Source organism: Xiphophorus couchianus, chromosome 23 (genome assembly GCF_001444195.1).
Source record: "Xiphophorus couchianus chromosome 23, X_couchianus-1.0, whole genome shotgun sequence".
Lineage (NCBI taxonomy): Eukaryota > Metazoa > Chordata > Actinopteri > Cyprinodontiformes > Poeciliidae > Xiphophorus > Xiphophorus couchianus.
Window position 1 is genome coordinate 9,808,954 of NC_040250.1, and position 26,766 is coordinate 9,835,719.

Here is a 26,766-nt window from a genome sequence, read left to right on the forward strand (position 1 = left end):
GGAGGACACTATACCAGCACCAGTTGTAAATCCTTTGTGCACTGAAGTTTGTGGCGACCGCTTCACTTCAAAATCCTGTTCAAAAATCTGTCTAGTCAAGGTTTACCCAGTAGAACAACCACAACAAGCTATCAAAATGTATGCTATGATCGACGACCAGAGCAACAAATCTCTGGCCAGGTCAGAGTTTTTCAACTTATTTAAAATCAAAGCAGACTCATATCCCTACACCCTGAAGACTTGCGCTGGCTTAGTGTCAACCTCTGGCAGGAGAGCAAATGGCTACCAAATTGAGGCAGTGAATGACGGAACTAATTTTCCACTCCCAAGACTGATCGAATGTGATGATTTACCAGACAATCGTGATGAAATACCAACGCCAGAGGCTGCATTTCATCATCTGCACCTAAAGAGCCTTGTCAGTGAAATTCCGCCATTGGATAATGACGCACAGATTCTTCTCCTCCTTGGTAGGGACATTCTCCGGGTTCACAAGGTGAGACAGCAGATCAATAGTCCAGGCAATGCTCCTTTTGCACAAAAGCTTGACCTCGGATGGGTGTTAATGGGTGATGTGTGTTTGGGAAAGGTCCATAAGCCTATTGTCCATAACTGCAAGACAAACATTCTAGAAGATGGAAGACCCTCACTGTTCAGACCCTGTGAGAAACACATCTATCTCAAGCAAACGGTCAACTTCAGTCCAGTAAATGGACTATCTCACAGTTACCACACTGCTGTGGTGGATCATGACTCACTCGGCCTCACAGTCTTTAAGAGAACAGCAGATGATAATAAGCGGGCTTTCTCAATAGAAGACAAACAGTTTCTGCAAATAATGGACAATGAGGTTTTTCAGGACGACTCCAACAGTTGGGTGGCCCCACTTCCATTCAAGTCACCTAGGCCGCCGTTGCCTAACAATCGTGAACAAGCTATGAATCGCCTCTCTTCACTTCAGCGCACATTAGAGCGTAAGCCAAAAATGAGAGACCAGTTTTTTGCCTTTATGCAAAAGATATTCGACAACAATCACGCAGAGCCAGCATCCCCACTACCAAAAGGAAAAGAGTGCTGGTACTTGCCGATGTTTGGAGTCTATCATCCGAGGAAACCTGACCAAATCAGGGTTGTCTTTGACTCGAGTGCTCAATACAATGGCATCTCCCTAAACAATGTGCTGCTCAGCGGACCAGACTTGAATAACAGTCTATTGGGAGTTCTCATTCGTTTCAGAAGAGAACGAGTAGCAGTCATGGCCGACATAGAACAGATGTTTCATTGTTTTGTCGTAAAAGAAGATCACCGAGACTATTTGCGCTTCCTTTGGTATCGAGATAATGACTCCAGTAAGGACATCATCGAGTACAGGATGAGGGTTCATGTATTTGGAAACAGCCCTTCTCCAGCTGTGGCAACATATTGTCTCAGGAGAGCTGCAATAAAGGGAGAGCAACAGTACGGGCCAGAAACCAAACGCTTCGTAGAGCGGGAGTTCTACGTTGACGACGGCCTTGTTTCCACATCAACAGAAGAAGAGGCAATTTCTCTGTTACAGAAAGCCCAAGCATCTCTTTCAGAGTCAAACTTAAGACTTCACAAGATCACAACCAACAGCATCCAAGTCTTAAGAGCCTTTCCAACTGAAGATCATGCTAAGGGCATTAAAGACCTCTGCTTGGATACAGACGTAGTACCCACACAGCGAAGCCTTGGATTGAGTTGGGATGTCAAAAGGGATGTATTCACCTTCCAAGTATCTATCAGTGACCAACCATTTACCAGACGTGGTGTCCTTTCCACCATAAATAGTCTCTTCGATCCTCTTGGCTTTGTTGCTCCTATAAGCATTCAAGGCAAGTCGTTGCTGAGGGACTTCACCATGGATGGAACGGAATGGGACAGCCCACTCCCTCAAGACAAAGCTGAGGTTTGGGAGACATGGAGGGATTCGCTACAGCAATTGCAACATCTTCACATTCCTCGGGCTTATACTACTTCTTGCTCAAATGCCAATCGGAAAGAGCTATGTGTGTTTTCAGACGCTTCGACCAAAGCAATCGGTGCCGTAGTGTACTTGAAGACTACAGACGAAAACGGCCAGATAGATGTGGGTTTTGTCTTTGGAAAAGCTAAACTTGCACCTCCAACTGAACCAACCATACCCAGGTTAGAACTCTGTGCAGCAGTTCTAGCTGTGGAAATGGCCGAACTAATTGTTCAAGAGATCGACATTCAAGTCGATGCTGTTACCTTCTACTGCGACAGTAAAGTGGTGCTGGGTTATATTCATAATCAGTCAAAACGCTTTTATGTGTATGTCCACAACAGGATACAGAGAATCCGCCAGTCTACGGAACCAAACCAATGGAAGTATGTGCCTACGGAGCATAATCCAGCTGACCATGCTTCTAGGTCAGTCCAAGCCTCAAAGATCACTAAGATCAGCTGGCTCACAGGTCCAGCATTCTTACGCAAATCACAGACGACCATTGAACAGCAAGAGACCTTTGAGCTCATCAATCCAGATTCTGATGTGGAAATTCGACCACAAGTAACAAGCTGTGTCACAAGTCAAAAGATCAACCAACTGGATCCTCAGAGGTTTGCAAAATTCTCTTCTTGGAAGTCTTTACAAAGAGCAGTTGCAACACTCATTCATGTTAAGGATTCCTTCAAGAAGGAAAGAAAGACAACAGAATGTAGTGGTTGGCATTGGTGTCCAAAACCTTTTACCACTGATGAGTTGTTGAAAGCTACAACAGCAATTATTCTTGCTGTGCAGCGAGTCTCCTTCTCTGAAGAGCTGGATATTCTCTCGAAGGGAGATGAATTTCTCAAAGGAAGCCCACTGACTAAGCTAAATCCGACTGTTGATTCCGAAGGCCTGCTAAGGATTGGAGGAAGGCTTAAACTTTCTGATTTAAGCGACAGAGAAAAGCATCCAGTCATTCTTTTAGGAAAACACCATGTGTCCATGTTGCTCATCAGACACTATCATGAGCAGGTTGAGCATCAAGGTCGGACATTCACTGAAGGCGCCATTCGAGCTGCTGGCATATGGTTAGTTGGTGGCAAGCGTTGTATAAGTGCTGTTCTTCATGCATGTGTCATCTGCCGAAAGCTGCGTAAAAACAGAGAGAAGCAGAAGATGTCAGATCTCCCGCAAGAACGACTGAGCACTTCACCACCTTTTACCTACACTGGTCTGGACGTTTTTGGTCCTTGGAGTGTGACAGCTAGGCGCACAAGAGGAGGCATGGCTCAGAGCAAGCGCTGGGCTGTATTGTTCACTTGCATGAGCACACGTGCAGTTCACATTGAAGTCATTGACTCCTTAGACACTTCTTCATTCATCAACGCTTTAAGAAGGTTCTTTGCAATCCGTGGTCCTTCCAAGCAGCTACACTCAGACTGTGGGACCAATTTCATTGGTGCTTGCAGAGAGCTGGATTTCCACAAAGTGGTGACGGAATCAGAAGTCCAGAGGTATGCAAACAATCAAGGATGTACGTGGCGTTTCAATCCACCTCACTCTTCACACATGGGGGGTGTGTGGGAACGCATGATTGGAATCGCAAGGAGAATCTTAGATTCTATGTTGATGCGTACTCCCTCCTCCAGCTTGTCTCATGAAGTCCTGTGCACCCTTATGGCAGAGGTGACAGCCATCATCAACTCAAGACCTCTAGTTTCTGTCTCGTCAGATCCAGATGTTCCACAGATACTTACCCCAACAATGCTTCTCACTCAGAAGCAGAGTGTTTTACCCCCTCCAGGGGTGTTCACTGAAAAGGATCTGTATAAGCAACAGTGGCGTCAAGTTCAAAGATTGGCCGACAAATTCTGGCATCGTTGGAGACACGAATACCTTCACACCCTACAACTCCGCAGCAAATGGCAAGAGTCAAGTCCCAATGTTAAAAAGGGTGCCGTTGTTTTGCTGAGGGATGATCGTACATGTCGCAATGATTGGCCCATGGCTCTCGTGACTGACACTTTCCCAGGCAACGATGGCAAGGTCCGCAGGATTGAGGTCAAGGTCATCAAGGATGGAATCGCCAAAAAGTTTCTCAGGCCTATTACAGAAGTTGTTATGCTTTTCAAGAATGAAGATTAACAGGTCTATATGTTTTAAGTATTGTTATGTGGCATCTTGGCAGATACCAGGCAGGGAGTGTTCTGCTCTTTAATTTGTTGTGAAGTAGGTTCTGAGTTTTGGTTTTTGTGTTGGAGTAGTAAGGCTTTTATTTTGAAGGTCAAGGTGGGTCTGGGACAGGAAGTCAGCTATTTTGTTGGGATTGTTTTGCTCAGTCACACATGAGGAGGTGAATCTATCACAATCCGCCCTTTGTTTATGCCATCGACATCACCGTCTGTAAGTTTTCATTTAGTATTTAAGAGTAGATTTTATTTAATGCCTTATTAGTCAGGAGTGTGTTCTTTGTTGTGACTTTTTTGTGCTCATAATAAATGCAGCTATTTTATTTATGTTACAGTTTACTCCATGTCATACGAGTACTTGGGTCACCAAAATAAAGTGGGAGTCAAGAACCTGCATCCGGACTCAAGTGTTCATTTCATTGGAGTTGAGCTTACTGCTAAATTGTGTTGGCAAACACACAAGGAGAGCAGAATAATAACTGTTTTTAAATCTTGTTAAAAACACACACACACACACATTTCTACACCCTGCTTGCTGTGCAGCACTATGGTAACTGTATGAATGTTTATTTTCATTGGTTGTGTTTCTGATCCTACTTTGAATCACTTCGAAAATAAAACAAAACTCTGTAGTCTCGTATCGGCTTGTTGACATACGTTTTATTATTCAATGCTAATATAAGTGGTTGAAACCTTAAAGTGTCAACATTCTGTCATTGTGTAAAATAATGAACTTATGTTATTGAGCCGTTTTGTGCTTCTTCTCTCCAACATTCACGTGTTTCACACATCGCCAGCTTCACTCATAAATAACTGGTTATGGCAGAAAGTTTTGTTCATTTATAATCTTTTAAGGTGTTATTTTGTTGCTAGCTGTGGTGACCCTTCAGTGCCCTAAAGACACCAGCAGGCATAGAGACAAGATGGCTACCTCAGTGGATATTATTCAGATCAGTGTCCAGACAAGGTAAATTGATAATGAAGTGTGTCAGTGGAGTAAATATTTAGAACACCCACCAATTAAGGCATTATGTATCAGTGATGTATCTAGTTAGGACATGAAATAACCATAGAAATAACACTACACTTACTGCATCATTCTAAACTATGCAACTAAGACCTGTGTGTTAGAACTTTCCCTTTTCCAGCCTGGAGCTGGTCATTGTTTGAACATGCCTTGAATCTTCAAGATAAAAACCCGGAAAGGAATCATCCACCTGGCATTTCCATAATGAAAACCAACAAGCAAAGTTTTTAAATTTCTCACAAAACAAAATTTGTTTTTTTTCTGGTACTCCATCTTCCTCTAACAGCCATGAAAACATGCATTTCATGTCTGTTGGTCTCTAAATTGCCCTTGGGTGTTTAATGTGCGTGGTTGGTTCTTCAGTTTGTCTCTGAATCAACATGAGATGCTACTTTCTAGTACTGGATTAGAACAGAAACCCTGGGTCACAGTGATTCTATTTTAAAACTGTGGTGTAAATGGAAAGAAGACGCATGATATTAGTAGAATATGTTTTAAACTGTTGATATGTTAAAGTAACATACTTCTACAATTTACAATTGGCAAAAAGATTATAAGTATACACCTTTAACCCTAAAATCACACTCAGTTTTACTCAAAAAACAAGAACATGTCAGAAAATTAGATCCGCTACAGTGCAGCCAGTACTGACCTTTTCTCTCAGGTATAAGGCTTTTTAGACTCTTTGGTCAAATCTGCACACTGACAACAACATACAGAGAGCAGTTGTTTATACAACCCTATTTACCACCGCACAACCTGACATTTCAGAGCCGGCCGGCATCCAAGCAGTCATCTGTCCAGTTGTACAGGTATTGATCATTTCCTGTGGCCTGGAGATTTTCCGCTGCCGTTTCTTCAACAAATGGATCACACGCCCTCTCACGCCAAGTCTCAGCAGCCCCCTGAGCTGCAGAGTCTGTCATTGGACGAGACAAGATAGAAGTCTACTTTCTAAAGCAACGCAGCAGCAGACGCTGACGGATAGACCTCGACTTGTGACGTAAATCAGGCCAGTGGTTACTGATTAATGTGAAACCGCTGTAGAGGTCAACAGACAGCAGCAGGTATCCAGTGTAATGCATTCATCCCAGTCTATCTGGAAGCCTGTAATTACCTGAATGTGTTGCTTGCATCTCTCCTACTTTTTGGATGGAGTTTGAAAGAGAAAGTGAGACTAGTGTTGTGGAGCTGCGTCGCACACTTCCACAATGGTCAGAGTGATGAAAGTCAATTCACAGCATTCTATTCCTGGCTCATTCCTTACTAGCAGAGGAGAAAGTGCCAGAGAGATTTCATGCCTGAGACAGAAGAGTTACACTTGTGTTTTCCCAATGGACCATCAGAACCAACACTTTCCTTCTAGCACATCTGAGAGCCCTCGTCGCCGCATGCTGACAGCGTGAAAATGGGAATCTGCCAGGAATATGGGGGGAGGGGTCCTCAACTAGACCACGATTGGCTAACCAGGCTAAATACTGTTTCTTCTATGCTCTCTTTCAATGGGGCCTTCACGAATGAGAGCTCATGGCTTTCAGTAGACAGCGTCTATTTGGATTCTCACAAAGGTTAAAAATCCCAGGTCAAACACTTCTTGGGAGCTTTTGAAATGAAAGAAAGTTATTGATGACCAGGAGTTCTCGCATCCTTTGAAACGGTCTGCAGAGATTCTGAAAGAAGGTCTTCATATCTTAGATGAGTGGTCATGATCCAAAATGAGGTAATTTTGTCCTTTTCTATTTACCGAACACAGAGTAGCCATTACTGCTGATTGAAACCTACTATGTGGGCCATCCAAACAGCCCAGGCTGATAAATCCATTGCTGCCATAGAAATAACCAAGCACAAAAAGACAGTTTATGAAAGGCTGAAAAATGCCTCAATGAGCAAGGTATGTATGAGAGCATGGAGAGAGCAGGGGCCAGGTCACAGTGCACTGTTTAACCCTGCCTGTGCTTCTCTTAGGTTTTACAGTCTTAATCCTTATAAAGTCCTTGAAAAGGCAATGAAAGAGCACTTCAATCGACTACTTAAAGTTGCAATTTCCCATTTCAAAAGAGGTTACTGTGTGAGAAGGTTTATTTTTTATTCTCCATTTTTCACTGAAATCATTTTTAAAGACTTTTGAAGGGAATTAGAACCACACGATAAAACAACTACTTAATGTCCACAACTCAACCAAGCCCCCTGGTCAACAAAATTAAACAATAATGTTAGAATAAATTGCTGAATTAAATTTATTTTAAACATAAATTCCGCCTTTGCTTAGAATGCTGAACAAATGTAACTCTTCTAGGAAGTTGAAAAAACATGGAAAACTGTTTCCTACAGGGATAAATTATGCTTGTGGACATCGCTGCTTGTGGTTGCGGTGAAGTCCTCTGCTCTTGGTTTTGATGTTTGAAGGTTCTTTACTTTAGATTCACAAATGGGATGATGAAGCAAAGAGTTCACAGTCAGAAAAAAAGTTTCTGAAAGCTCAAACATCTGACATGGCTTAAGAATGGTAAAAGGGAGACTAAATCCCTGTTCAAAAATAAACAGCTTAGTATGGTATTTAACCAATGATGTCAATCGCTGCCCGTCAGGGTGTTAAGGTCTTTCTTTTCCACTTCAGTGAACCCCATTTAAGTGGCAACTAACACCTGACCCAGACTACATCAATCAGGAACAATCTACCAGTCAATAAGGATGTTATTTGAGCAACATTGTACTTGTGCAATCATATTCAGCAAACAAGTTTGCAGTTCAAGTTTGAAACACAAATCATTAAATAATTAAGTTGGCTGAGAGTTAAACATATTTCAACATACGTAACCATGTTATGCAATAAAAATCAGCTGTATTGAATTCTCAGGTAATAAACATTTACCATTAAACTCCATGATGTCTAATTGTGGACTATTTCAAATAAAAAGAAATAAAGCAGTCAACCTTTCATGATTTTTTTTTCTCCTGTGAATGTCCTCTGCAGCGGCAAGTGATTTTATATAAACACAGCCCCATCTAGGAACCTCAAAAAGAAATGTTATGAAAGACGAGCATAATGTTTTGAGCAAGACGCTGGTTTTTATTTAGACGACGCTCATTTTGCCTACAGAATCTAGCAGGACAGCAGAGTCTCTTTGCAGATAAAAAGGCAATAATTGATTATTATATACTTTTGTTTTTGCCAGTACGCTGACAAACATAAATGACACTAATTCAGATGATGTGCATATTTCACCACAACCAAGATTTGGTTATTGGGCTTCCTCCTTATCTCCGTCAAACCAGCTGTAGTGAAAACAAATTCAGAAATAAATGTCTCCAAAAAATAAATCTAGTGACGTTTGGTGGAACAAAAAACCAGTACGCTCATTGTGGTTTGGTCTGCAAGTACATTTTACTGTATTACACACTGAGGTCTATATTAATCTGAACCATCTGAATTATTTCTCTAAGCAGTGGGTGAATGTTGCAGCAGAATTGTCCATTTGTAAAAATCACTGAAGTTTCATTATTCACAGGTAAAGAGCTATTTCACAGCATTCTATGAAAAGAAAAACTGCAGAAACCAAGACAAGACAGTAAAGAAAAATTTCAATTAACACATCAATATGCATCTTTAAACACAAAGCTAAGCAATGACCTTATATGCACAGTTCAGAATATACTCCCAACCGGCTTCATGACTGAAGATGCTATGGTGGTTGTGTGTGTAAATCTGTGTGTGTATGCATGGGTTCATAGGAATGAAGACAGATACAAAGAAGTAACAAGATTTAATAAATAATAGGCTACTTACCCCAACTTTGCTCCCAGTTATCTGCATGCAGCGATCAGCGGAGAAGGTTAATGTGCAAAAAGACACAAACAGCACAATCGTTAGTAGGCCAGAGAATTATCCATTACAAGTTGAGGCATTAGCGTATCTGTTGTGACAACACAAAAATCCTTCACACATTTATAGCTCACTCAGTTTCACTAATATTTACAAAAGCAAACGAGATAACTCTCATAGCTATTACTGCATACTGAAGATTATGTCTGTTGTTGGCAGCTGCAGGTCCTCTATTGTTAAATTTTGAATAGACTGAGATATAAATTATGACATCTAAATATCAAGGCAAAATTTATTGTGCTTTTGCAATAATTTGACAATGTGGACAGTAAGACAAGTGAGAGGGTAAATGTCTTTGATTGGCTGATGCAGATTTTGGATTCTTACCTAAATATGAACACTTGCTACTGAGGGTACAGAATGTAAAGAAGGTCCCTTTGGTCTAAAAATCAATCTTCTGCCATTAACAGTGGTCTTCAGATGTCACATTTGTGTGGCAGAACTACCTTGAACCCATGCAGTCAGCACAATTCCCAGGGTTTAACCTTGTTATCTGTCAATAGTGGCAGGTAGCAGAAGCGATTTTCATTACTGCGACTGTGGGACTTGTTTCACAGTGGGAAGGTGTCTGTTAGCAGAGTAAATGTATTCTAATCTGAGGCTGAGCTCTTCTCGCTCTACAACATGCTTCTAGGGAATTGCATTCTGATTGCAAGAAGTTATAGGACGCACTGAGCCATTTCCCCCCTTCCTTTCTGCAGTTTTTATAGGAGGCAAAGAAAAAAAATCTAACTTTCATTTTCTTTTACCAACATTCTCAAACTGTCCAGGTCTGCATCCATTTATTGCAACAGTTACCCTTTCCTTCACCCTACTAAATGTTCAGAGCAGCCATAGAATCAGTTTAATGCAACAATTTCCCTATGTTTTAACAACTATTGTCTTTACAATGGTCCAGAATACAACAATTGCAGCAGAACATACATCTATTTAACTTTAAAACATATTTACAGCAGCTCTACCAAACTGACAGACATTATCTTTAGTGTGCCAGAACACAGCACTGGAAGGAGCTTGAAGGTGAGAGGCACCAGTTCAAATTAATGTGTGTTTTGGGGGGAAAAAAGGACAAGTCGTTGGGTACAGTGGATATTACAAGGTCTGCACAGCTTGTTATAGTGACAGGTTTTTTGAAATATCACAAAAAACAGAACGCCAAAATTATTAAAGAACATTTTCCACCTTTAGTCTGACCTCGAAGCTAATGGTCTAGTTAAATCCAACTGGTGATTTCTTTTTGGTCAAGCAGTGCATTTCACTATTATTTTTTTTTTTTATTGTTGTTTCCCCAAAAAAAGATTTCAGTGTTTTCAAATTTTACAGGCCACTTTCAAGGTGGAAAAAGTTCTGAAACACAAAAACCTGCCATCTTAAACAAGGAAATGTAGGCTTTTAATATCCAAAAGCCTACAATGGATTGCTTTAATTGCAGAATTAAAGCAATCCAATTCTGCAGGCTATTCTGTTGCGTGGAAAAACCAGAGTCTGAAATGAACTCCAACTGAGGGACTGGCAGTCTGCTGTCTTCAACCTCAGCCTCATCCTCAGAAACAAAGGATTTCCCATGGGGTGTGGTCTCCAGAAAAACCAGCTCCCTTGAATATGTTTTTGACTCTGGGCTGTAACTTTGTGATTGTGTAATGACTTGCACGTTTTCCTCTCAAGACATCACTATACACTAATTGTATGAGTACTGTAAATTAATAATCATTAGTGGTCTGGACGTTCTCTGAAAACTGTACAGGCCACTCAGAGAGGAAGGCTGAAAATTGATGGTCACATCAAAAAATTGTAGTAAGAAAAGAATGCAATAATGAGCAATCCCCCCTTACAAGACCTTACATCACATCCTTCCAACATTAAACAAAGCATGTTCATAATTTAACACAAGGCTCAAAGTATGTATTAGTAGCATTAGTAAAATTTGGGAAATTAGCATTTTTGATTAAATTTGCACAAATGTAAAGAAAAGCGTAAAAAAAAGAAAGGCGGTGAAAAAAGAAAGGCAGCAGCTCATGCAAAGCTAATAGTTAAAGACATTTAAACATGATCCATGCAGAAGGAGAGTTGGATTACACGGTAAACAGTTCATATTTAAATGAGCCAGGTCTTTGCAGACTTTTTTTTTTTTTTTGCAATACTCCATTTGCATTGGGAGTAATTTGCCAGACCCCTGCTGGGATAAATCTTGTAGAATATGAGTATGTATTCAATGCTACATGGCTTGAGAGAGAGAATAGCTGGAAATTTTCTTCAAAATACTTATTTTGCAAGAGTAAGAATTGTTCTCATTATTCAGGCAAGCAAAGTTTAAAAGCAAATGTGATGTGTCAGTACGCATCAGTGATAGAGATACACCAGTCGCCTAGAACATTATGAAAATCTTTCACATATTAAGTTTCCTTTTGCCATAAAGGCAACAATAAACCGAGGAGGTGTTGAGCAGCATAGATCTGGCACCAACAACTAAGTATTGATTTTGCAAATCCTGTAAACTGGCATCTTACAGATGTTTCACTAGTTTGAGATTCAGATAATTTAGAGACCAAATCAAACCCTCCACCTTGCTATTTTGTTGCTGAAATAGTTTCTGAGCAATTCCAGCAGCAGAAGGGCTCATTATCCTGTTTTCACAAAGCACAGTTTCAGATCAGGTAAATTGTTTATTGCAACAGCAGCAATAACCAAGGTTTTCCAACGAAGCATCAATCAAAGCCTTTCATTGCCACTGCTGGATCGCTCTCTATCCATTGTATGTTTTGGTGTTCCTCAGGTAAGAAGAACATGAAGACTTGGCCTTACATTTGATACAAAAACACTGATTTCGGTCTTAAAAAATATGTTTGTTTGGCTCATTTCATGTGTCCAACTTTTAGTTATGTCAGCCACTTCAGCTGCTGTAGGGCGAGTTTTAAGACTGGCCTTTATTTAAATCATCAGTGGACCTTCACCAGTTTCCTTTCGTTAGACCACTTTTCGAAGGACCAAAAAACTAGGAAGCTGCCACACTCTACAGAAGCTGCATATCTGGAGATTCTTGTAACCCTGTCATCACAATTTCAGACACCACAGCCAAACTGAAAACCCCACAGAAAGATAGAAAAAAAGCCCAGAATGTTAAAAGCCAAACCACCTATACAGTCTTAGTGCAACATTTTATATTTAGCTCATAATGCAAGCTTACCAGCTACACATAACTAAACTGCTGAAATGTAATTACTTCTTCCAATTGTTCCAAGTTTCAAACTTTCCAATGGATCATTAATTCAACAATGTAATAAGTGATGTTGATCAGAACTCTCGAAGCCATATGATTATGGTTTTGTAATGTGTAAAGAATTAGATAAAAGATGGAGATGTGCTTACAATTTAACACAATCTAAACATTTTTCACAAACAAGTCAAGCAATATGCTGCAAGTTGTTACAATTGTTAATTTTTTACAGCAATTGCTGCAGGTTTTTGTAATTGCTGCAAACTGTTACAACTGTTGCAAATTGTTCTACAGAAATCCTCAGTCTAATGCTTGATGGTATGATAAAATATTCCTAAAAACTATTTGAAAAGCCCACCTAAACAATCCAATTGATGCAACCTCCAGTGGTGTTAGCAGACATCACACATTGTTGGGGATCTACAGTAGTCCTGTACTGTAACTGCACATTTGCATGAGCCTGCATGAACAGCTATTTCATCCCTGACACTGAGTCCCCCCTCCCCTTCTCCTCCATCAGCCCTATTAAATGTGATAGCAGGGTGCAGACAGACATCACATTTTGTCCTCTGTCCTTTCACTACACAGATTATGTTATTCATTTGAATAAAATATCTCTGCTCACAAAGCATAATGGGCCCTGTGAGGAATTCAATCATCTCGGATAATCATCATTATCAATAATGCCAGTTAATTACCATAACAATGAGCAAGGTAATAAATGATGATGTCAAGGCAGAGCTACCAGGTTCAAGAAACAATGAAGAAAGAAAGCACTTCTTCTCTTCAGAAGTGCTATGAGTATCACCTCAGTAAGGTTCTCCAAAATCTCTAGAAAAGAAGTCATTTCAATATACTGCCACATAAAATAGATATAAAAATTGCAAATCATGCTGTTACTCATCTAGAATATTAAGAAGCTGCTGGTAAATATTGAAGCCACATACTTAAGACAATTTATCCAAGCATGGTATGTGTACAGTGGCAGTAAGGTGAGTAAATGGCAGAAGAAAAAGAAAAGAAAAAGGTTTTAACTGCACTCCTATTCCATATCTGTTGGTATTAACTTGAGAAATTGTGATCTTTTACTTCATCGCCATTACTCCATGGTCAAAGCTGTATGTCAGACTTCAAGTCCATACATTTCTTGGTCTAACAAGCACTACTTAAAGTGAAAAGAATGGGAGCAAATAAAATTGAGAGTGATGCAGACAAAATTAACAAAACACTGCTAACAAGACGGACAAGGAATGTGCCCGTGCAAGCTTAAGGCATCTTCAAAGTGGTCTGTGTTTGAACAAAGACCTGACCCCAGTCAGCTTTCCGTCACAAAGCACTTTAGAAAAGCATGACACCCACATGTTTATTTCCTGTCAGACTACTGGAATGCAGTGTGTGCGTGAAAGGGGTTTATGCTATCATTTTGGTGCGTCACATTATTTTAAAGAAGACATTTAGGTGTTTTAGAAACCCAAAGGACACCGACTTCTGTTTTCTGCTCTTGCCACATACAACCATGTGGTGTTTTGAGCAGCAGAAATCCTACATACCCAATCAGGTCTGCCTTGTTGTCTCCAAAAGCAACAAATGTTTTCAGTGGGCGGGAAATTGAAATTTTATATTATTCTTCAGCTGTTACTCTGGAGTCTTTAAGAGAAATAAATCCTTTCATAAGACTCTCTGAAATGCACTTTTTTTTTTTAAACAAGTGTTTTGTTGGTTTTTTTTTAAAATAAAATCAAAACATTTATCAGGTTCAACAATTAATATCTGAACTCTTTACAATTTATTGTGAACAATATCTTACAACTCTGAGTTTATTTCTACTTTAAGTTATAACGCAGCTGGTCATCACCACCACCATAAATGGACAAAGAAAAGTAAGACTGGACAAACATGAACCATCCACCAGGCATCAAGTAGGTAAGCAGCTCCAAGTTTCACACAGCTACATTAATTTCTGACAAGCTAGATTATTGGGCTTTTATGAGCTATACCCTTAATCAACAAAAATAACAAATACACCATTAAAATAAATCACTTGGTGTGAAATAAAGTTTCACTTTTTTAATCACATGATGGAAATTAAATCAAGTTTTCAATAACATTATTGAGATGTTCCTGTAGATCCGAGGAGTAAACAAGAAAAAATGTTTTTAAGACAAATTAGTCGATCAAAACTGAAATCAAAGTTGTGGGCCTCAAGCATGAAGAGTGAGGAGAGGTGGTGGAGTGGTGAGTGTGCAATAAGGGATGACAAAGCAGAGTATGAAACGGAGCATCAGGTTATTTGATCTTGTTTTCACAAATGCAACACACTTTTAAAACACTTATTTATTGTGACACTTACAGATTTGGCAGTGGCTGAGATGTACTGGACCACCATCTCACGTTTGATGCTCAGTTCCTTCCCACGCAGAGGGGCTTTACGATCCTCATTGAGGTTCATGTCCTCCTAAAAGAAACAGAGAAGTGAAGCTGATTAAACTCTCCAAACTTTTTCAAGGTTGCATTTAAAAGGACACAAACACCAACAAAAAAAAAAACATGTTCTCTCGATTGTAGCATTTGCTAGAATTTTTTTTATTGTACAACATTAATTAGCACGGCAAAGAAAAAAACATGAAGAAATTATATGCAGCTGTAGTTGATCCCAATAAACACATAATCAAGAAAATATTATATAACAAATATAATATAACAAATTTCTGCATTTGAAAACCTTAAACTCTGAACTGGATCAGTACAGTATAATAGGTTCATCAGAAAGTAGAAACCTTTCAGGCACAGAAACAATTATTTTTCCATTTCCACTAGTAGCCCTTTATATCAGATCTTGTCCCATGCTTAAATTAATTCCCAACCATGTTTCTTTGTTGAAGTCGCAGGCTGCGGCAGCAGAGTATAATGGCAAGAATAATTAGTCCTTGAAATAAAAGTAGAAAAAGGCAGCAGCAATAAAAAAAAAAAAGAACGCACACTGCAACCCAACTCTGAACAGAAGAACAAAATCAAACAACATGGCTTCTATTGAGGCCATGCAATCACAGCTGATAGGCTGGATAGGCAGTATCTACGTGTTATTGGGAGTATTATCTTCATGCTACTTTAATTCGGCATCACAAAGAGTTCTTTCATGTGAGAGACATCAGAGGATAGAGTGAAGGCCGGACATAGCACTAAAAGCTAGGGAATGACATGATGATTAGAATGGAGGAGAATGTTTATCAGAAGCACTCTCTCACAAAGAGATGGCTAGAATGAACAGAGAGGAAAAAAACATCCTCCAGTGGGGATTCCACAAACATGTGGAGGCATGCTGCCCTCTAGTGGGAAGAAAGGAAAAAATCTTTAACTATTACAGCTCTGATTTCACACCAATTTCTCTACATCTGATGAAATGTCTAATTCACCTTGTAAATTAGGTGCATCACCAAATAAAAGCAGTGTATTATACATAGGTTTTATTATCTTACCACAAGTAATCAGATTGAAGTTGTTCAGCCTCATTTGTCTGCGAGGCATGGGCAGGAATCCCAACCACAGACACTGTGACCTAAATTCCTTTAACTACATTTCCTCCAGTAAATACCCTCTGAGCTAAAAAGAAAACCATTAACATCTCTTGTGGAACTGGAAGAGGGGGAGAAAAAAAATGCAGCCGAAACTTTTTCATCACCCAGGGAAACCAGCAGGTTTTTTAATTAATCTTTGAACCCTGCTAATTTATCTGCTTAATTGGCATTCAATAAAGGAGGCAGAATGTGGCGGGGTGAGTACATTGCAGGCACGCAGAGGGGGGGCGGCGGGTTGCATGAGTAGTGAGCCTGCGGGACATTTGTCAAGGGGCAAACTGGAGGAATGAGCCCTCCATGTTCAGCCTGCAAAATGATTAATGCTCTTTTATTAATTATACCCTCACAGGCAACATAAAAAGAGTCTCGATATATCAGGACTATTCTGCTGGTGTAACTGAAATGCTGTGATTTGAGCTTCTAGCGATGCCAGTAGACTAGACGAGCACTCCAGCTCGCTATCTTAACGCCAGTCTGACAAACTCCGGTAAGAATTTATTAATACTGATCAGGGTGCTGTGCTCATACCAAACATAATTATACTGGTGTATTCTGGAAATCATCCTTCACACAGTGCTGTGACAAAGTATTTTCCCCCTTAAAGGTTTCTCTAGTTTTTACCTTTTTCATTACACTTAAATGTATCAGATCATACAAAGGCAGCTTTCAAATTATGTAATCCTTCAAAGGAACATAGCTAACCAAATGACTGTCTAATCATATAATTGTGCTCTCTTCTCAAATTATGAATTATCTGTGCATGCCAATGTTGTTTTTGGCTACAGTTCCCTTCCCAGGTCAGATAACTACCAGAAATCACTTCAATAGAACCTTTCTGACAACATAAAGTAAGCAGCGCATTATGTCCCAATCTAAAGAAATTCAAGGGAAAGAAAGCCATTCTCATCTATTAATCTGGAAATGTTTATACAAGTATTTTAACCACAGTAAAAGAAAGTATCCACAAATGGAGAGTTTTAAGGGGAAAATAGATCAATAGAACACAAAGGCCCATGTTTCCGGGTCAATGGTGTGCTTCCCGCTACATATGGTGCAAAACTTTAAAGTCTTTCGAAAAATTTTATTTTTGTTTGTTTATTTTTATTTTTCAGGTTATCTTTGTCTGGTATTGCAATGGGTTTGATAATATGACATATTTCAGTTTGACAAAAAAAGAAAGCAGAAGTAATTTGTAGGGGACAAAACGTTTTGACAGTTCTTTCCATCTAAGTAAAGAAATGTTTAATTTATAAAAACAAAGCTATTATGTGTTTGACTAAATTCCTGAGTCCTCAATCACTACAACCTAAAAAAGCAGGTGTTTCCCCTCATCACACCATATTCCCCAACCAAGAAATAAGTTAAAATAGCTACACTCTAGGCATGGCAGATCTTCACTGGGGATGAGGCTTAGCAGCTGTCTGATTATTTGGATCAGAGGTTTCAGGCAGCCATTAACTTTAACAGATTAATTAAGACTCTGCAACAAATGTTAGCTTATAAACCAACTTTGTTCCCCCATTTTTCAAAGGTGCACAACATTTTTTATGGAGAACTTTATCCTGAAGTTAAACTGCTAGGATGGAGTTTCATCTTGGACTATATTGCATCAAACCAGACATAAAGAGTTTCAAATTTGACTTGGATTTGTGCTCTAAAGACTTGAGGTCTTGGCCTCATTCTCTCATGTAAATCAATATTTACTATTTAAAAGCCTAAAGCTTTTCATTTTAAACAGGTAGGATATTCAGATGAAGGAAGTGATCTTCTTATGGTTTTGTCATGTATGTAAATTGTTCCAATGCTATGCTCCTAAGTTTCCACTTCAGTCCTGTCACTCAAATAATGTTATCCAGTGTATTTAACATTAACACAAGCTGCTATAGTTTTCTGTTTTTAAACAGAATCACTACAACCTGACGGTAGCAATTTTGGACGCATAGCACTGACAGATAGACTTACGGTAGCTATCTGTCCGTGCTAAGGTAGGAAAATCTGACAAGGTAGCACTGATAATCAGAACACCGGTTCTAAATTTCTCTTTCCAGTCAAAGCCTGCAGTTCTGACAGATGTGGATATAGACTTATATTGCATCCTAAGTGGACAAAGGAGCATTATCAGAGATCCTTCCTCCCAGCAGCTGTCGGATTCTATAACCATCAGTGCTGCCAACAAACTCAGTAAGTCTTTACATCCCTGCTCTTATTTGCAGTTTTCCTGGATTCAAATAACACTTCTGCTGGTATTTGCACATCAATGTTTTCAGTTTTCTTTTTATATATTGCAAATAGTCTGTTTTTAAATGCACATTTTGTATTTTTTGTAGTTATGCTACTCTCCTTTGGATCAAAGTATGCCATTTTTAATAACTGCACTGTATGTTATGATGTAATTCTTCCCTTACGGTACAGTATAATATTCTCAATTTTGTTATATACATTTATCTATGAGGACAGTAAGGTATGTAGATTCAGTTACTTTTTGCAGTTGTAACAGCTGAATCTCCCCAATGTGGGACAATAAAGTGAATTTCTATTCTATTCTAAAAGGAATGCAGTGGACTATTGGATTTCATTTACGTTTATATAGAGTTGAATCCCAACACACACCTTCTCAAAGCACTTTACAAAATGATATATTCTTTACAGAAGTGTACGGTTAACTCGGTCAGATCATATAGACAGATTCAATTACATACATTTCAATTCTTTCAAAGAAAATAATGGCTACTAACATCTTTGCTGTGTTTGTTGTATAAATGGCATCTCCTCTGTCTCCTAAAAAATAACCATGTTTTAATGAATTTGTATAATTTCAGTACAAACAAAGTTAACATACGCCAACATCTTAAAGTTTGACTTTCAATCATTCTGGTTCCTTCAAAATAAAAGAAATAAAAGAAAGTTTGACTCATTCAGAAACATTAACCTGTCTAGCCTATTTTTAAATTGTTTTGAACATGAATGCCTACCAATATGTTTTATGTGATAATATATCTTACTGAGTTTCAAATGTATCAATTTATTGCATATTAAATTCAAACAAATAAAAAGAAATATAAATATGCCAACTGTCCATGTTTGAAATTATGCTTCAGGAAAAAGGATTTTAATTCATACCCTATGACAATTTGATTTTTAAAACCCATCTATCTAGAGCAAAATAGATGGCATGCATCCAATGTGAAAAAGTATATTTCAGTAATTATAGACTTTACTTGGACTTGTGTGAACATCTCTGAATAAAATCCCTAAAAAATAGTCAAATAGGTTTGACAAAATCTTTTGGCTTATAACTTGGTGGGGTTTTGAATTAGACTTGACAATTAATGTACATCCTCAAATGCACCCAAGGCTTGAAAATCTATGAAGAGACTGCCCTAGAGAGAAATGTGGATCTGAGAAAAGTAAGTAGTAAAAAAAAAAAAAATTTGCTTCAACTGTGACAAAACAATTATTTTGTCCACTACCCTCAAGTTTGATCCATGAGAGGCATAAGGGCATATGCCCTAATTCTCCTGTGGGCTGGTTTTAATGTCTTGGTGCAGAGTGGAAGTGCTGAGGGATCACAAAGGAGCTTATTACCCAGAGTGTTCATCCTAACAATGACACACCATAAAACACACATAAAACTTGAAACAAGCCACAGTAGCACTGCAATCCTACATTGTTACTGTGCTTCCTTAAGCATCCCAACATGTTTTCACAAATTCCTGGAAATGAATTGCATTAGAAAAGCATTTGTTCTCACATTCAAAACAACAAACCTAAATGTGTTGTGCTGTAATTTTATGTGACCGATCAAATCAAAGTAGCATAATAATGAAGTGGAAAGAGACTGAGAACATGTTTTTCCAAATTTTGCATAAATAGGAATCTGAAAAGTGTGGTATGCTTTTATATCCAGCCCTCTTTATTTTAATATGTTTAAATAAACTAAGTGCCTCCAGAAGTTAGCTAATCAACTAACATAATCCATATGTGTGTAATTAGTTCTGTGAAGGCCTTACAGGTTTGTTAGAGAAGAAACAATGTCATTAAAACCAGGGAACACAGTAGAGAAGATTAAAGTTGGGTTTCAAAACAATATACCCGGCTATGAACATCTACTGGAGACCCACAGTGAAACAGGGTGGTGGCAGTATCTGGATGACGGGATGTTTTTCTTCTAGAGGGACAGGAAAGCTGGTCAAAAGTTGATGTGAAGATGAATGGTGCTAAATGCAGATCACATCTGTCAGAATTATCCCCAAACATACAACCAGAGCTAAAAAGTCACCGTTTTAGATAAAAACGCTGACATGTGTTGGAATGGCTAAGTCAGCGTATGTCCTGTCACCAAGCAACCATGATGGCACTAAACATGAACTGCTAAAAGTGGAGTTTGAAGACCTGGTGAGCTTTCTTATTATTTATTTAATCATTTTTAAATAATTTAATAAATTATATACATTTTCACATAACTACATAAAAAAAATGTTAATGCAAATGACAAAAGTCTACCAACACAACTTCACCATTGTTTCAAGAACAAAAATCTCCTTTAGTAGCACACCATACCCACTGAATCTGGGGATAGGGTGGACTTCTATGAATACACCAAACCCATCCTGCAAATTCTGGAAAAAGGAGGCCGCAATTTGCAGCAGCCTTCGAATTCCGACAACCTTTGTCGAGTCGCTGTGACGTAATCAGCATTCAAATGCTGCCTTCAAAGAACACAGCTCCTGAATTTGAACACACTTTCTGTACCTCTAAAATCATAAAATCCAAATAACACAGCCTTCATTGACTGACGGAATGCTAAAAAGTTTAAGGGGTACAAAACACTTTGAAATTAAATAAGATTAAGAGCACATTTGATTCCTTTATAAAGGATTTAATTGCAAACACATACAAGAAGAATTTGAGGGGAAAAAATTTAATCTGGATTAGCTGTAGTTACAGGTCCCTTACAAAACACTACATTTTATATAATGATGAGACTGCACATATTATATTGTTTCAATCATAGAGAAGTGGCACACATCATGCATTTGTGGTTTAGAGAAAAGCTTTACCCTCACTAGGAGCTGATTGGAGCTATGCTGTTCCTAAGATGAACACTTTTGATTGAAGCCCACTTCTTCCACACAGTTTCCTCCTCAGTGCGACAAAAAAAAAACCTGGACATTTTTAACAGCTGATTTACTGCTGTGCATTGTGATGAGAGGCTCAGAATTCAAGCTGTGCATATCTAGCTAAATCCTGTGACAAATCGCATAACTACGCACTACACAATTACCGAGACAGCACATTGAAAGTTATTTGGATGCAATTTAAATCTCTGCACTTTCATGAATGCAGTTCTGCTCTCAATGATTAACTTCAAAAACTCCATAAAGTATTCATTTGCATTTCCTTACCACTGACTGAGAGTTTATTCCTATATTTTGTCAGTATGCTTTGATGACTGTTCAGTAATGGCTTATGAACTATTCCAGCATAGATATACACACCACAGAGGAGGGGGGAAAAACATTTTCTCGTGGTCATTAATGCACAGTTGGAGGTTTCGCTAATATGACAAGGGTCAGCCCTTCAATTGCAGACAGCGAGATACCCAAGGCTAAAACATGCAAGAACAATCAATAGTGAAATGTGGGTAAAGTTAATTAAATGTGTGTAAAACATAAAAGGAAAACTGAAAAAATATCTGAGATGACAAATGCATATCAAAGTTGGTGATTACTAGCATAAAATATAGAAAAACCTACCCACCAGCTATTTTCTGGGTACAACATCAAAGCAGGAGAGTTTTTAGTTTATAGGTAGAAGCAGGATTGGAATTGGAAGTACATAAGTAATAACCTTTTATTTTTCCCCCTTTTCGATTTCATTACCGTAATTATAACTCCCAACCTCAAGTGTCAAGACCTGTCAAATGTCAGACCAGCAAACATGCCTTTTGTGTCATCTGTCACTGAGCAAATTGAAGCTTGGGTGTAATGTCACGCTGCTGTGAGCACAAACATAGTAATTGAGAGGTGAAGTGAGTGACAGGGATGAGCGCCCGGGCAAGAAAACAGTGAACACAGGCCTGATGAAAACTCTGAGCTCTGATCGTATTTCTCTGGCCCTGGCGATGGAGAGCATTGTACGAGAAATATGGAAAAGGTAAGCACCATACACACACACACGTATACCCCAAGTCACTCAGATGCATTATAGACAATAGAGCACACAACCTATGAAATAAAGCTAGAGTAATTCAGCTTCTCACTTCAAAGAGATGGGGTGAAAGCTTTTCAGGTTTCAGTCCTGCAGCACCCAAGGCCAGAAATGCACAAAAGTGACATCTCTGACCCCAGACATAAGTGAGAAGTAAATCTGATATTTAGCATTTTAAATCTGTGCAAATGAAAACCAGATTTAAAATGTCTTATAGTAAATCTGTCAACAAATGACATAAAAACTAAAAAAATCATGTTAAATCTAAATCCTTGTGCCAGCGCTCCTTTTGTTCCCAAGAACAATGGTTACACAAGCATGTCAAATGATTGCATTTGGTGCTGTGAGTCATTTACTGCTGTAAGAAAATATGGGCCCTGCATGCAGTTTATTTGAAACTCTCAATGCAGAATGAGATTAGCAATCGCTTTCAGTCTTTGGAGAGTTGTTTTACTGCAGGGCTCATGCAAATATGCAACTGAGTTCACAAAGCTCTGCAGTTGTCGTAGGCTGCATATCACAACTTGTTGACTGTGTTCCAAAGCTCCTCTGGATATTCATATGAATGTGAGTGCTTTTAAAGAGAATTCGTACCTCTTAACTGTTCGGTTATATTTTGTTCAGTTACAAATTTAATGGATGTTATTGAACTTTTACAGCATACATCAACACAAAGCAGAGCACAGTTGCTAAGTGGAAGAAAAATGATTGATCATTCAATCATTTCAAGGATTTTTAAAAACAAATAAATTTATATAAAAGACCACAACAGACAGTCTATGAAGAAAGTTGTGGAGAATTGTAAAGCAGCGTTAGTTTATAAAACAATATCCAAAACCTATTTATCTCAGATATTCTCCTTCTTGAACTGGTTCGTTTGAGAGCCAACTAGCAAGATGGAGGATTCTATGGTTTGTCAGACATGGTAAAATGCAATGAGGTGAATAAAAACAGATGAAGCTGAAGCTGACTTCCAATTGTAGAATCTGATAGTCCCAAAACTGACTTTGAAAGACTCCACTTGTAGAATAATTTAGTCCATGTTTGAAGAGTTTATGTACTGCAGTTTTTAAGCTACAGCAAGTTATACATGCTTACGTTAAGAAAAATTAGGTGGAATCGTTCCAGTTGTATCTCTGATTGAAGCCAACTTCAGTTTCTTGAGAAATAGTTACAAAAAACAAAAACTCAACATTTCACTAATTTAACAATCCAAAGGCCTTTCAACTGTTACCTAATGGGGTATCAGAAAAATTAACTTGGTGCAATTGTTGTTTTTGTTTCCAGTTCACTTGGTCTGTTTCTCCAGCTGTCACCCATGGGTGATGTAACAGTTCGCACAGAAAAATCAGCTATTCTGTAGTGTCTGACTTGAACCACTGTTTGTGCTTTGAACCCTCATTCTGTGAAACACACAACATGTTTTAAAAAGTACTTGAGACCCTATTTACAAACGCTTACAACTGCCTATCTTAATATTTCAAAACATCAAATATACCTTAATGTGAATTAACACATACACAGTGAAAACCGTTTTGGCTCTACTGTAGAAACTAGCATCTAGAGACTTCTTTATGTGCTCTCTCAAGAGAATAGTCAATCAGCACCAAGAAAAATAAATGGACTGACTACTTTGCAAACACCAGCCAATAGCGTGTCATGTACAAATCCCAAGCTTAACTTTCTGTCAAATAATTTAAATATGCTCTACGAAAAGAAATTGCAAATAATTTGGATTCAAGTTAAACAGAAAAATAATGGTCCACTATGGCTCAAACTCAGTCAATATGGAAGGAGAATATCAGATTTAGGGGTATCAAAGTTAATGCATGCCACCCATTTTGAGTATTTTTTATTTGTCACAAATGTGAAAAACTATGCATCATTTCCCAGAGGTCCCATTTTTGGTTTGCCTATCACATAAAAAATACTTCCAATAAAATACACTGAAGTTTGTTTCTGCAACTCAACAAAATGTGAAAAAGTTCAAGGGGCTGTAACACTTTAGCAAGGCAATGCATGTCAGACAACCCAAACAATAAAACCTGACTCAATTTTGGGGACATTACTGGTTGGAGTTCAAGCACTGAGACGAGGAAGCACAAAAGAGATGATGGTGAAAGCCTGAGGACAAAAGCTGACAGTAGCAACACTCAGGCTTCTACAGCTATGATGAAAGAAGAGAATGTGGATGGAAGCCTGAATGCCACACTCTGGAGGCAGCATTGTAGGGGCTGCACAATGGCAGACAAGTGAATGGATAGCTTCATGATATATAAAGGCACAGAAGATCCTCTTTTTATGTTGGACACAGACAGAACAACAGGGTCAAATGTAGAAGTGGGCAGGTGATTGTATTACAATCAGACAAAGCGCATGTCAGTGATGCATCATTAAACATCCAACAAAACTATAACTATTTTAAAATGTGCATTTTAAAATGCACATTTCTAGGGTTGCATGTAGCAACCCTGGAATTGTCTTTAATGCATTAAAAATACATTTAGAAGTTAGAAAAGCATGTTTGCTTCCTGTCATGATTGAACAACTAAAAGAAAAAAAACTACTTTAAAAGCAATGAAATGGTTTGGATTTAAAATAAACCAACAAAGTATAATAAACAGTTTATAAAAGGGTTACAATTCAAGGTGGAAGTACAAAAACTGGACTTTCTGTACTTCCAAAAACTGTAAATCAAAAGTCTCCCCCATGAAGGACAATCATGCATTGTGGGCATAAAAGCAACTGATTATGTGATGGTCAAAGGTTAAAACATGACTCAGTCCAGTTGTACTTTGAATTAAAGAAAGTGTACAAGCTGTAAAAGGAGTCACTGGTGTCATTTCATTTTTTTGGACCAAGGACGTGACGCTGAAAGAGAAAGTCTTTGCCTTCTGACAGAAAGTTGTCAAAATGACTATTTGTAGCTGTACTAAAACAAAGAAATACATTTTATGAAGAGCTATTCAGATTCCTGGAAGCATTCAGAGGTCAGGTGTTGTTAAACATTGCTAGGCTGGTTTTGTTTAAATGTAGACACTGCTTAGGTGCACATTTTTTATGTGATGAATTTTTAAAAGTAATTTTGAATAACGAGAAAACGGGTCTCATCGAGGGGCCCCAGCAAGGATTGCTGACTGATAAGACCAAGAAGTATATTAAAAGCTCCACATTACCCATTCAGATAAATGTAGCCTATTTTCTTATTTTGTCTTTATGAGTTTGTGATAGCTTCAAGGTATTGTACTGCCTCTTAAGCAACAAATTACTTCTGTGATGAGAAATAAAACCTAAACCAGACATTTCTTGACCCTGGTCTAGCTAAATAAAACTTTTGAGCCACAAATATTACATGAACATTTGAAAAAAGTGTTTCACAGACGGTATCAATAATTATTGACGTTTTTATTTTCTTGTTGTTGTTTTAAATATCTGAGTCACTGCCAAACTGGAGGCATGACTTTTCCTGTTTTGTCCACAATGTTCTCTCCGCGTCGTTTATTTTTAAGCAGTTATGCAAAACATTGGCAAAACCTTAACCTGCTACTGAACAAGTTACTCAGCAGATTGTTCCTAGGTAACCTTGGAGTGAGTGAGTTGCTAGGTAACCAAAGTGTGGGTTAGTTGATGCCACCCACCTTGCTTAGCTGGCTGTGAGGTGTTGATTGGCTAAAGGCTTTCCTCTGCCTACATCCCCCATTATGCTGTGCATTTCTGGATCAGAGTTCAGTTACTGTTTAATTGTCGATCTCTTACATATAACAACAATATTTTCTAATAAATATCTATGGAAAATTTGCTTTAAATGAATGAAAATGATATAAAAGGGCAGAGAAGGGGAAAGTCATTCCAGTGTTCTGGAAAATGTGCAAAATACAAAGATACTTGTCAGAGGCTCTCAAAAACAGAGGAAAGCAAGGGCTTGACTTCACTTTTTTAGGGAAAAATGTTCACTAAAAGAGTTTCTCAGGGGAAAAAGATCATTTCAGACTATGCAACTATCTTGCCTGATTTAACATCAATCCATCCATTATCTTCCACTCAATCCGGGCTTAAGTTGTGGGGCAGCTCTAGACTTCCTCTAGTCACAAATTAAAAGGCATTTAACTCCTTGATGACACATGCATCAATCTCTGTTTTGGACAGCAAAAAAGAATGGAAAATACAATACTGCTTTCTGAAAAAAAGAACAGAGTTACTGCCCTGCCTCCTGAGGAATCTCCTGGCTTTTGATGTTTTGGTGAGGGGGTTGAAAAAAAATAACATGGACATTGCATGAATCTGTCTTGGCCTGTGCCATTTACCACTCCGAGGACTACTGGGAAAACAGCCTGAGGGCGTACAACACCAACAGACTCCAGAAATTGATTAAGCCGCCTCAGACCTGGGTGGAGGCGAACCATCTGTATGCAGTGAAGGATATTTTCAAAACTTCTCTCTCCATCACTGACGATGTCTCCTGCCCACTAAACAGCATGCTGGCATGCCTGGAAACTCACACTGACTAATTCCTAAAACTGGAAACCATACAGGAAAATGGAATTAATTAGTTAATCTGTGTTCACGTGTTTAAGGACAATTATCTAAACTTGCATCACAATTTGATTTATATTTTTAATGAACTCTTTAATCATCTGAGCTTTAGCCTTTGGGTAATATTTTCACTCTTAAACTTTATGTTAAATTTGACCTG

At 38.5% G+C, this 26,766-nt stretch overlaps 1 protein-coding gene across 4 annotated transcripts in view; it reads right to left on the reverse strand.

Moving 5' to 3' along the window:
* The window catches only part of diaph2 (diaphanous-related formin 2), a 460,396-nt gene that overhangs the window by 411,934 nt on the left and 21,696 nt on the right, over nucleotides 1–26,766 (reverse strand). For all 4 annotated transcript variants that reach the window (XM_028008256.1, XM_028008257.1, XM_028008255.1 and 1 more), the window contains exons 5-6: nucleotides 14,639–14,743; nucleotides 8,979–8,999 (exon numbers count right to left, since the gene is read on the reverse strand). In XM_028008256.1, coding sequence (XP_027864057.1) covers nucleotides 8,979–8,999; nucleotides 14,639–14,743 — 126 coding nt within the window. The remainder of the gene's footprint in view (nucleotides 1–8,978; nucleotides 9,000–14,638; nucleotides 14,744–26,766) is intronic.